This window comes from Palaemon carinicauda, chromosome 8, assembly GCF_036898095.1.
Source record: "Palaemon carinicauda isolate YSFRI2023 chromosome 8, ASM3689809v2, whole genome shotgun sequence".
NCBI classification, from domain to species: domain Eukaryota; kingdom Metazoa; phylum Arthropoda; class Malacostraca; order Decapoda; family Palaemonidae; genus Palaemon; species Palaemon carinicauda.
The window spans coordinates 159,667,670-159,680,067 of NC_090732.1; the positions used below are offsets into that span (position 1 = coordinate 159,667,670).

General features: G+C 46.2%; 1 protein-coding gene across 2 annotated transcripts in view; it reads left to right on the forward strand.

Annotated features, from left to right (window-relative positions):
• Window positions 1-12,398, forward strand: part of LOC137646059 (lysophospholipid acyltransferase 6-like) — a 99,575-nt gene that overhangs the window by 28,862 nt on the left and 58,315 nt on the right. For both annotated transcript variants that reach the window (XM_068379214.1, XM_068379215.1), the window contains one exon: window positions 8,455-8,600. In XM_068379214.1, coding sequence (XP_068235315.1) covers window positions 8,455-8,600 — 146 coding nt within the window. The remainder of the gene's footprint in view (window positions 1-8,454; window positions 8,601-12,398) is intronic.

The following is a 12,398-nucleotide window of genomic DNA, read 5'->3' on the forward strand; positions in this document are numbered from 1 at the left end:
GTCACTAACTTCCCTCTTTCAGTTATGGTCCTCCTTGGGGTTCACGGGTTCGCCCTCCAAGGAGGTTTTGCTTGATTATATGTCAAGCAATCATCGTCTCCATCAGAGGTTCATCCCCTGACTCTCGTCGACGTTGTTGTGTCATAGGTGTCTCATGTGGAGTCACCCTTCTCCTCTGCCACTCCAGACTCTACGGTAGCTGACGGCTTAGTTTACCCCGTCCCTGACCATCCTCCGAGGGGGAAACTAAGTTCACCTTCAGTCTCTCCTGGTAGTGTTTCTTCTCCTCGGGAGAGTTCACTTACAGAGATTCCTCTTCGGAGGGCTGCTGACGGTCAGCTTGCTGATCCAATGGCCCCCAGAGGGCGCATCCGTCGGAAGTCGCTTCCTTCACCTGCGGTGAGGAGGCACCTCTCTGGATCAAAGTCGTCTATGCAGTCCTCCGCAGGGGAGCCTCTAGACTGATCTTCCATCACTGCACCTGCATCGGTCCTGGACCTCTCTGCAGATCGTTCGCGATCTCCTTCGGTGGAAGGTTGTCCTTTTAAAGGACACGTCGTCGACCTTCCACCCGACAGACCTGCCGACCTGCCATCGCCGTTCCTGCAAGGGCCTAACAAGGCTAGGTCTTGCTCGCCCTAACACAGGGCATCAACCTAAAGCGTTTACGTGCCAACATGCGCCCACATGCGCACACGCCCCAACGATCTCCTGCGTGCCAGGGCTCTCCTGCACCGACACGCCCTGTGCCTACACGCCCTCGATCTCCTGTGCGCCAGCACTCACCTGCACGCCAGTGCTCCCCTGCGCTCCAACGCTCTCCTGCTCGCCAGCATACGCACCCTATATCATGCTCTCCTGAGCGCCATATTGCGTGCCAACCTACGCGCCAGGTAAAACCTGCGCGCCAACTTTCTCCTGCACGCAAGTTCAGAGATGAATCAGCAGCCATGCTACCCTCACCTGTGCCTTATCAACGCGCCAGTGCTCACATGCGCGCCAATCTTCTCCTACACGCACTCACAAGTATACACGCGCGCCATCCATCTCCTAAGGATGCACGCTAACATTCTCCCGCGCGCCCATTGTGAGTCCACTGCGCGCCCGTGCGCTAGGGTACATTCTCTTCCGCATGTGCGCGCTAATACTCTCCTGCGAGCAGATCGTGATTCTCCTGCACTCCCGCACGCGCGAATATTCTCCCGGGCGTGCGCCTTAAGTCTCCCGCGTGCAAGCCTGCACATCACAAGGAACGGCGTCCGGCAAGGTCGCCATTGCCTCATTCCCCTCCCCTCAACTGCATACCACCTCGCATTGTGGGAGAAGGGAAACATGCAGATGGGTTCAGGATCTCAAAGCTACTGAAGACGAACCCACCCATTCCAGTGATTCCTCCCAGGGATCCTTCAATCCCTTTCCCTGCCGGGGGTATGTCTGACGGTGCGTCTGTTAGCTAACAGCCCTGGTTCAGTGCCCTAGTCAGAGCCGTAACTCAGGCTTTAAGCCTGTCCTCTCTGATCTGGGACACGGAACCATGCCTTCCTCTACCCCGTTGAAGAGGAAAAGAGGAATTCTGGACGCGGTCACTTCCCCGAGGGCGAAACTGACTCCAAACCTTCAAGGCAAGTTCCTCCTATTCCTCTGACTAGCTCTCCTTCGATTTCAGACGAAGATCTCCCGTCACCAAGGGAATCGCGCGAAGATTTTCCCCCATCGCACCAATGGAGGAAACCTCTCTTCACGCCGAGAGTTCCACACAGTCCGGGAATAGAAGGGACATGCCACCCTCTTCTTTGTTAGTCTTACATCCTTCCCCGGAAGGAATCCAAAGACGCCAAAACATTGCCTAAATCCTCCACTAGGGCTAGGATGGAGCCAGCCAGCCACTCAGGGAATGTCTGTGATTCTCCCCAAGAAGAGCCTTTAGGGGATAGATGGAGACTTCGCTCTAAGTCCTACAACAGGAGGAGACCAGCAGGAGTCAGAACACGCAGTTTGGCAGGTTCTGACTCTAGTGAGGGCTCTCAACGGGTTGTCTGACCTAGAGATCCCCCTCAAGAGGGCAAAGACACTGTTCTAGACCGCATGTTTGGTACTCAAAAACCCTCCAAGACCAGTGCAGCCCTGCCCTGGTCTCAAGGGGTAAAGAGTACCAGGGACAAGATCGCTGTACAGCTCCCGAGATGTCCTCCTCCAACCGTTTCTGTACCACCAACAAGCTCCTCCCACCTCCTTGCGTACAGCAGAGGAGGTACTTTGAGATCCTGGAGGAGCCTTGTTTAGCTCCCCCACTTCACCACTTGCTGGAAGAGCTAACCCTCTTTTGAGACACTCCAACCGGCAGGTCTCATTCTCGGCAGCCGAGATCCTCAACCAGGAGGTCGCGAAGTGTGCTATGCAAGCTACTTCGTGGCTTGATATCTGGTTGGGGACCTTAGGTATCCTGATAATTTCTGAGGATTTCTCCAAAGAATGTACCAGGAAAGCTGTGGAAACCTTCCTCTTCTCAGGTACTCGCACGATCGAGTTTCTGGCCCACCAAGTCTTGAACTTGTGGGCAAATACCATCCTGAAACGTCAGGATGCAGTAGCTGAGAGATTCCACCAAAATGTCCCTAGCGCCAAGATCAATAGGCTCAGACATTCTTCCATAGAGAGGTCTGTTCTGTTCGAGTCTAAGGATGTGGAACATGCTGCTGAGAGGTGGAGGAAGTCACTTCAAGACTCTCTCCTCCATAGGGCTTTAACGTCTAAGCCCTATAAGCCTCCCATCCAGCCAAGACTACTATGACAACAACTGCAGTGAAGACAATGGTGTCCAAGTCCTTGGGCAAAAAGTCCTCCAGGGGAGGCAAAAATCCTAGAGGGAGCAGCCAAGGCTGCAAATGCTAGAATAGGCAGTCCCCCTGTATTTCTACCAGTGGGGGAAGGCCTACAGAGTTGCGCAAACAGGTGGAAGCAACTCGGGGCCGATTCCTGGAAAATCTCCGTGATCAGTCTTTGGTATTGTGTCCCGTTTATAACATCTCTACCTTCCCTGACTACGAATCCAGTGTCATTGAACTCCCTTGCCATGGGATCGGCAAGGGGGCAAGCCCTTCGGGCAGAAGTCCGGACCCTGTTGAAGAAGGGGGCTCTCCAAGAGGTCCTCAACGGATCCCCAGGCTTCTTCAGTTGACACTTTCTTGTAAAGAAGGCGTCTGGAGGCTGGAGACCAGTCATCGACCTCTCAGCTCTGAACAAGTTTGTCAAACAAACTCCGTTCAGCATGGAGACGGGAGACTCTGTCAGACTAGCAGTAAGACCGCAAGACTTCATGTGCACACTGGATCTAAATGACGCGTACTTCCAGATTCCAATCCATCTGTCTTCAAGGAAGTACTTAAGATTCAGCCTCGACAACAGAAAGTACTAGTTCAAGGTGCTGTGCTTTGGTCTTTCCACAGCACCACAAGTCTTCTCCAGAGTGTTCACCCTAGTATCATCTTGGGCACACAGGGTTGGCATCCGTCTCCTCCGTTATCTGGACGACTGGCTAATCTTAGCAGACTTGGTGTCAACAATTCTTCAACACCGATTCAAACTTCTGAGACTTTGCTAAGATCTTGGGATCATGGTAAATCTCGAGAAGTCTTCCCTGCTTCCCACTCAAAGGCTGGTATACTTAGGCATGATTATAGACACCAATCTCCACAAAGCCTTCCCATCAGACGACAGGATAGCAAGGCTGAGAAAGGTCGTAAGACCTTTTCTGAGACGAGAAGAACTTCCAGCCCAATCGTGGCTACGTCTCCTCGGTCACCTTTCATCGCTGGCGTGCCTAGTTCCCAGTGGTCGCTTCAGGATGAGATCCCTCCAATGACGACTCGAGTCCCGGTGGAATCAAGCTTACGACTCCCCGAACACCCGGATCCCCATGGGACATGCGGAACTGACTTAACTGCAGTGGTGGGTGGAAGACGAGAATCTACGAAAGGGAGTGGATCTTCTCGTCCTCCCCCCGGATTTGATGCTGTTTTCAGACGCTTTAAAAAAAGAGTTGGGGCCCCACGTGCTACACCACACGACCTCAGGCCTCTGGTCAGTCAGAAAAGTATCGCCACATAAATCTCCTAGAGATGAAGGCTGTCTTTCTAGCCCTTCAATAGTACTTGGCAAGTCACTCTGTGGTGGTGATGAGCGACAACACCACAGTAGTGGCCTACATCAGCAAGCAAGGAGGTACTTTTTCACAGCAACTATCCCATCTAACAGTAGAGATACTGAGATGGGCCGAAATCCACTCGATACCACAATCGACACGCTTCATTCCCGGCAAAAGGAATGTGCTTGCCGACAACCTGAGCAGAGCATCTCAGATAGTGAGTACCGAGTGGTCTTTGGATCATCTTGTAGCCAACAAAGTCTTGACTTTGTGGGGTTCTCCGACTGTGGACCTCTTCTCAACGGCCCTGAACTTCAGGCTCCCGCTGTATTGTTCCCCAGTCCCAGACCCCAAGGCTCTCTGACAAGATGCTTTCCAACAACGGTGGGACAACATCAACATTTACGCCTTTCCCCCGTTCTGTCTGATAAGGAGGGTACTCAACAAGACCAGAACATCGGTCAATCTTTCTATGACCCTCATAGCTCCGCTATGGCATCATGCAGAATGGTTCCCGGACCTTCTGCAACTACTAATGGAGCCTCCAAGAGAACTACCTCCACGACACAATATACTCAAACAACCAAACGCCATCATCTTCCACAAAGCCGCATCTTCACTACGACTTCAGGCCTGGAGACTATCTAGCATCTCTCTGAGAGAGGATTTTCACAAGAAATTGCGATCAGGATGTCTGGACATCTGCAGAAGTCGTCAGCATCAGTCTACCAGGCAAAGTGGAAAGTCTACTGTGGTTGGTATCGTGGAAGGGATATCTCTCCACTCGATGCCACTATTCCAGCAATAGCGGAGTTCTTCGTGTATTTGCATGAAGAAATGCGCCTATCAGTCTCGGTAGTGAAAGGCTACCGCTCAGCCTTAAGCCTCGCCTTCAGACTGAAAGGAATGGACATTTCGTCATCGCTAGAACTTTCTCTACTCATACGGAGTTACGAACTTACCTGACCCCAGTCGGAAGTGAGACCTACCCCATGGAATGTGATTCGAGTTCTCAGGTCTCTTAGGAGACCTCCCTATGAACCATTACGCCAGGCATCAGATCGTCACCTGACTTGGAAGACGGTGTTCCTGCTAGCTTTGGCCTCGGCCAAGCAAGTCGGTGAACTCCGTGGTCTCTCTTATGACATCACCCATTCAAGCAGATGGGGAGAAGTAATGTTCAGCTTCGTCCCTGAGTATATTGCTAAGACTCAGAACCCGGGAGTAGCGGATCCTCAATTCGACTCTTTCGGGATTTCTAGTCTCCGTACTGTGACAGATGACCGAGACCATCTCTTACTATGCCCAATAAGGAGCTTGAGGTTGTAGATCAAGAGAACAGCGGCAGCCCGTTCTCATGTGCCAACACTATTCGTCAGCACAGGAAGGACTAAGAGGAGGGTCACCAAGAACACCATCTCTGCATGGATTTGCAGGGTCATTGATCTTGCACTGAATCCAGACCCTCCATCACGTCGCCCTAGAGCACATGATGTCGGGCATAGCTACGTCCCTGGCCTTCAAAAGAAATTTTTCAGTGACGCAGGTTCTTCAAGCTGGGTTGTGGAAACGGCAGAACATGTTCACATCCCACTACCTGCAAGACGTGACCCACAGGAGACTTGATACTTTTTCTATTGGTCCTGTGGTGGCTGGACAACAGCTGGTTTAAAACCTCAAGCTCCTTATTGGACAAGTAGCAGAAGGTTGAGGGCATTGTTACCCGGTTTTTAGTCTGCATGAATGAAAAGGTTTGACTGGCCCGTATTCTTTTCTTCATCATCCCTTCCCTTGGGGAAAGCAGAATCCGGGGTTTTCTGCATAGCTGACCTCAAACCACGGCAGGTAAACCGCGCTCCCTTGTGTTCCTAGTATTAAGGTGGTATTGGGAAAGTCTTAGTGTACAAGTTTCCATCTAAAGAATTTTGGAACGACTTTCTAGGACAATTCACACTTCTTCATACCTTCACACACAGCTTGCGTAGGCCGCAGACCTTGCGTAGCAAGGTTTTAGCGAGGTGCAGGGGCTCCTTATTTCTTGAGTGCCAACACACTCAGATAAGGAGCCACTGGGCATAGCCAAAAAGCCAAACTGGCTGGGACGTCCACTCTTCCTGATGGGTGATTCACCCCTATTAAATAGCGTTTTGTATTCCAGTCATGGAACAAATGACAAATTCGTAGTTAATTTGTATTTTTAACTATACAAACCTTACCTATTTAAGCAAACTTGCCTGCCAATCCTATCCCCCTTGAAGTCCTACCTTCAAGCAAAGTGAGCTCAAGCACAGGTGTGAGAGGGAGTGCCCCCGCCCCCACTCCCTCTCACACCTGAGCTATCCTCCCTACCCCTGCTAATTACCGGTGTGGGTAGTAAACCCTCATTAAAAATCATTGGCTCGTCATTTCAGCTACGCCGAAAGTAATACCTCAATTAAATAGCTAAGGTTTGTATAGGTAGGAAAAATGCAAATTATCTACGAATTTGTCATTTTACATGATCATTTGATGCTGAATGATGTCTTGTACTTAATCTTGCAAGTACCAAATGTGCACAAGTCTTGTAAAAGGTTTTGAAACTATTGAAGTCTTACTCATTTTCATAAGCAGGTCTTCACAAAAGTTTGTATATAACACTGGTCAGGAATGTAATCGGTCAGAAAACCTCTCCCATTATTCATTTTCTCATTTGATATAAATTTTTCAAATTTGTTAGTATTCCTGCAGGATAGAATATTTATAGAAATAGAGGATTCAGTAGAACTTTACAGGCTATGGATACCGTAATTGATAAAATATGCATATACTGTATATGTTATTATGTGTTTTTATGTAAATTTAACATGAAGTTATTGGAATAGAAACTTTTGATTGAACCCTAAATCAAGGTAATTCAGTATTCAAATTCAACCTTATCAAATGCCAGGATTGAGAACATAGGTTGTACTGTACTGTCTTGTCACCACTCGGTGTTAGAGAACTCTAGTGTTGCCTATTAGATGATACTTATGCAACAGAGTGAAACAGTTGAAACTAAGGGTAATGAGCATCCTTAGCTATCATAGAAAACATTCAAGGAGATTATATAAAATGAAGACAAATGAAGTACAGTAAAAGACCCAGAATTTTTAGATTAAATTAGATCTCACAGGCAGGCTCATTTTCCTTTTAAAAATAGAACAATTAATTTGTTGCACCAAATTTATAGAAATTGTCAACTCTAATTCTTTTAGAATAGTTGCTCTGTCAAGTTTATTTGTAGTTTTTTTATTCTAAAATTTCATCCAATGTCTCATTAAGAGTTTTGTTAAGCAGAAACATATATTTATATAGGTATAGCTGGTATTGTAAATGTTGGTACTGTACTGTAATTAGGTTGATTGATGGTATACAGAGGGTAATAAAAATATGTTGGTAAATCCATTATACCTGTACTTTTTAACACTGAATTTGTTGTTGTAGCCAGATATGATTTGGAGATCTGTCAAGTACGTAATGGGTTTCTATTGAGACATTAAAAAATATTGATTGATAGAAATTTTGGTGTAGACCAAAAAAAAAAAGGAGTTTTGAAACAAGGATTTTGATGAGTTCCAGTTGAAAAAGGTGGCTATACCTTACATACAATATGTTATGATCATGACTATTTGAGGTAGAATTTTTGGTGGAGAGCTTGATGATTTTAAGTGCATTTTGTGCAAGCAACAAAATGTTTTGTGTACAGTATAGTACATTTGGTCAAACTTGTAACTCCTACAAAATATGATTTTGGAATCTTATGCTACTTGAAGTAGGAGTAATGTGATGGTTAACTCAAGTAATGTTCCTTAATTTACTGGTGTGATGTATGAAATATTTCTTTTATATTGGTAAGCAAAAAGGTTGTACCTCTATTGTGTAGCCTAATGAAACTAATTTATTTTATTTCTCTTACTCATGTGGAGCTGAGAAGGTAATTTTTAGGTTGCCTTTTCTACCCACATTAGTATTTCATTATATACAATAGATTTTATGCTTGTTTGCTAGTCAAAAATTCCAAGAACAGCCGTACACATCTGCTTGACTGGGTGATAGCATTCTTTGCCATTAGCAAGTTGTATTGGGTTGGAATGATTGTGCATGTTTTTTTTTTTTTTTTTTTTTTTTTTATGACATTTAAATCTTTTTCCTCACTATGATTATACATTGCTTACTGCACATTTCATATTCAATCTGTATGTAACCCATTTTAGCACTGTATTGCTTGCATGTGACAGTACTGTTATGATGTTTCACTCAAAATTCCTAATTTTTTTTCATGTGGTTTTCAGGTCAACTTTATATTGGGCCAACTTATGGCGCTATTTTTGGCTTACCTATTTCGTGTTCAGGCCCACCCCACAAAAGTTTCCGATACTACACGTCATTGGGCGTCCATGGTTGCTGGTTTAGGAATATCTTACTTCTGTTTTGGAAAGTATGCACAGCAATTTGTTTTAAATGTAAACGATTCAATTTGATAATTTCAATGAACTTATTAATTACTGACATAATTAAACCTCTTGATTCTGAACTTGGTATATTTTTACTGTGCAACTGCCAGTACAGTACTGTACAGTTAGTTCCGTCACTTAATACAAATCCTTTGGCTCTTTATTTAGGGGATATACTTTTGGTGAAGCTGGAAAACTAGCCATAAAACTTTTAGTGAGGGGCAACTACCCCACCGCTAGAGAATTATTGGATCCTTTGACTGCCCAGACAGTAATACATTGAATCCCTCTCTCTGGTTACGACTCATTTCATCTTTGCCTACACATACACCGAATAGTCTGCCCTATTCCTTACACATTCTCGTCTTTCCTCATATACCTGACGACACAGATTACCAATCAATTTTTCTTCGCTTAAGGGGCTAATTACTGCATTGTAACTGTTCAGTGGCTACTTTCCTCTTGGTAAGGGTAAAAGAGACTCTAGCTATGGTAAGCAGCTCTTCTAGGAGAAGGACACTCTTATTGTTCTCTAGTCTTGGGTAGTGTCGTAGCCTCTGTACCATGGTCTTCCACTGTCTTGGGTTAGAGTTCTCTTGCTTGAGGATACATTCAGGCAAACTATTCTACCTTATTTTTTTTCTCTTTCCTTTCTTTTTTAAATGGTGTGATGGGCAGGATGCCATTGATGCCTGGTGGTTTATCAAGAGGTTGTCTTTTCAATATATTTTTTTTTTTTCCCCAAAACCATCCTTACTGACTTCCCTTCAGTTGAAGCGGCTATCCTGGAGGGAATTTAGCCTTCCATAGTGTATCGACTCCTTTATGTTGACCAGTCTTTCCGAGTTTTTTTCTATAGTCTATGGGTTTGATCTATCACTTTATTTATATTTCTGTAAATATTGTTCTTGTTATCATTCTTGTTAATTTGGTTTTTAAGTATGATGTATCTATTTTATTACCATTAATTCTTTTGCTATCTGGAGACATTGAGCAAAATCCGGGACCTGTACATTCCAGATTTCGTCGATGTCGTCTACTGTACTGTATCGCAGTATTTTGGGTCTTCATGCAAATATTCAAGACCTTACAGTTGCATCCAGATGGTATTATATTCTTGTTTGCTCAGAAACTTTGGTTTCTAATATGAGGCATTCATCTGAGCTCCTTATAACTGGTTTTAAGAAGCCAATAATTTTGAAATGGGATGCCATTCCAAAGGCCAGGGGAATGGCGGTGCATATTAGGACTGAGTAGTCTGCTTCTCATAAGTCCTAGTATGAATGTTGATGTCATGAGATTCACGTAATAAAAGTTTGTGGTAGGCATAAAAACTTCTTTTTGTGTTCGATCTACCAGAATCCAGACATGGACGTTCTATCTTCGATTGTCTTTTTACCATTATGGCTAAGATAACAAGATGATGGTAGAAAGGTCTCTTGTTTTTGTTGTCAATTTCAATGCTCACCATAGGGAATGGTTAAATTCTGTTTTTCCTAGTGATCGCCATGACTTTAGAGCTTTAGACTTGGCCTTTGAATCAGGGAGTGAGCAAATCATAAGTGGACCTACTCACAGATCTGGTAACTGTTTGGACCTCGTGTACACCGACTCCCCTGGCGTTATAACAATTAAGGTTGGTTCTCCAATTGGGACATCTGTTCATGCCTTGATTTTATTAGAAGTGAAGACTGATCAGACTGTCCCTGATGTATCATACTCGTATAAGATTTATATGAAATCTCAAGCAGACTGGAATGGGATTTTGAGTGAACTTTTAGGCTTGAATTGGTTAGAATTGTATAGTAGTGTTGATCCCGTTGTCCTTTTAAGGAAGTTGATCTTCCTCATTCATGCTAAACTCGTTAGTTTAGCTTTTCGATCTCATGAAATTAAAGTTGTTTCGTAGCCGGAATACAAACCAAGGCTATTTATAGGGGTATTACTTTTGGTGAAGCTGAAAGGACGAGCTATTAGAATTTAGCGTGGGTTAACTACCTATTCCGCTAGTTAATGGGGGTTAGGGGAGGTAGCTCGCTACCCTTCTCACTCACACACCTGTGACTGTGCTTCACTTTGGTTTTAGCTCGGATGATGAACGGTTGGTGCCGCTCCTCATCCTCTCTATTATTTTGGGCTGCTATTAATGTTTGTTCCATAACTGGAATACAAACCACGCTATTTATTAGGGGTACTACTTTCGGCGTAGCGGAAATGACGAGCCATTAATTTTTAACGAGGATTAACTACCCATACCGCTAGTTAGCGGGGGTAGGGGAGGGTAGCTTGCTACTGCCCCCCTTCACACACCTGTGATTGAGCTCACTTTGCTTTCGGCTCGGATGGTGAACGGACATTGCCGCTCTTTATCCTCGCCGAATATTGGCAGCCATTAGTGATTTTTGCTTTATCTTTTTCTCTTAGTGTGTGTGTGTGAAGTTGACTTCTGCAACCATGGGCATCTGCCCTGGACTCTTCGGCCGCCCTTGTGGGACATTTATGTCGGCAGTGGAGACTGATCCTCACACCCTTTGTCCTTTATGCAGAGGTCAATGGTGTGATAGCGTAAATAAGTGTAATGAGTGTAGGGAGTGGTCTTCCTCCCAGTGGGAGAGGTTTGCACGACGGGGGAAAAAGAAGTCCAAGCGGGATATTTCTCCTTCGAAGGTTCCTTTGAAGGAAGAAAAACCCAAGGCCTCTTCTTCCGTCTCTCGACCCTCCCTCGAAGCCCCTATTTGTTCGGTCTCTTACGAGAGACCGTCGAGTAATAGCGTAGACCAAGTTAATGTCGGCCAACCCCGGTTCTCTTAGAGATGATGTTGCTTCCCCTAGCGAAGCAGCCCTACCTCTCCCCCCGGGTGAGGCTTTGTCACTAACCCCTCTTACATATTTGGTCTTCCTTGGGGCTTACGGGTCCACCCTCCCAGAAAGCTTTGCTACAGTTCATCCGCATGGGTGCTTTTGTTAAGCAATCATTGTCGTCGTAAGAGGTAGATTCTCTGACCCTTGTCGACGTTATTTTATCAGAGGTGTCTCATACGGTATCATCCAACTCCTCTGCCCCTTCAGACTCTCCAGCGGTTGCTGCCGATTTAGTTTCCCCCGTTCCTGAACATCCTCCGAGGGGTAAACTAAGTTCAACGTCTGTCTCTCCTGCAAGTGTTTCTTTTCCTCTGGGGAGTTCACTTATAGAGACTCCTCTTTGGAGGATTGCTGCGGCACATGGTCAGCTTGCTGATCCAACGGCCCCTAGAGGGCGCATTTGTCGAAAAGCATGCCTTCCACTTCGCCTTAGAGGTCTCTCTAAACCAGCGGTGAAGAGGCGCCTCTTTGGTTCATCGTCGTTGCAGCCGTCCCATGCAGAGTCATCTCACCTTCATTCATCGATTGTCACTGCTCCTGCAACTAGTCTTGTGACTTTGGTCCTGGACCTCTCTGCTGATCGTTCGCGATCCCCTTCGGTGGATGGTCACCCTTACAAAGGGCACGTCGACCATCCACCCTCCAGACCTGCCGACCTGTCATCATCGTTCCTGTCACCGGTAGAGCCTATTCTAGTTCTACCAAAGTGCGCAGCTGCGCGCCATCGCCCTGGAGCTCGCCAACTGACAGGACTTCAGCGTTCACCAGCAGCTTGTCAGACTGCTTGGCAACACTACAGCGCTTCGGCGTGCCCCTTCACCTGCTCGCCCTCATGCGACCACGCGCCCAGGTTCACCTGCGCACCCTGCACTCACACGCCCAGGATCGCCCATGCGCCAGCACGCTTGCGCTCTCTTGCG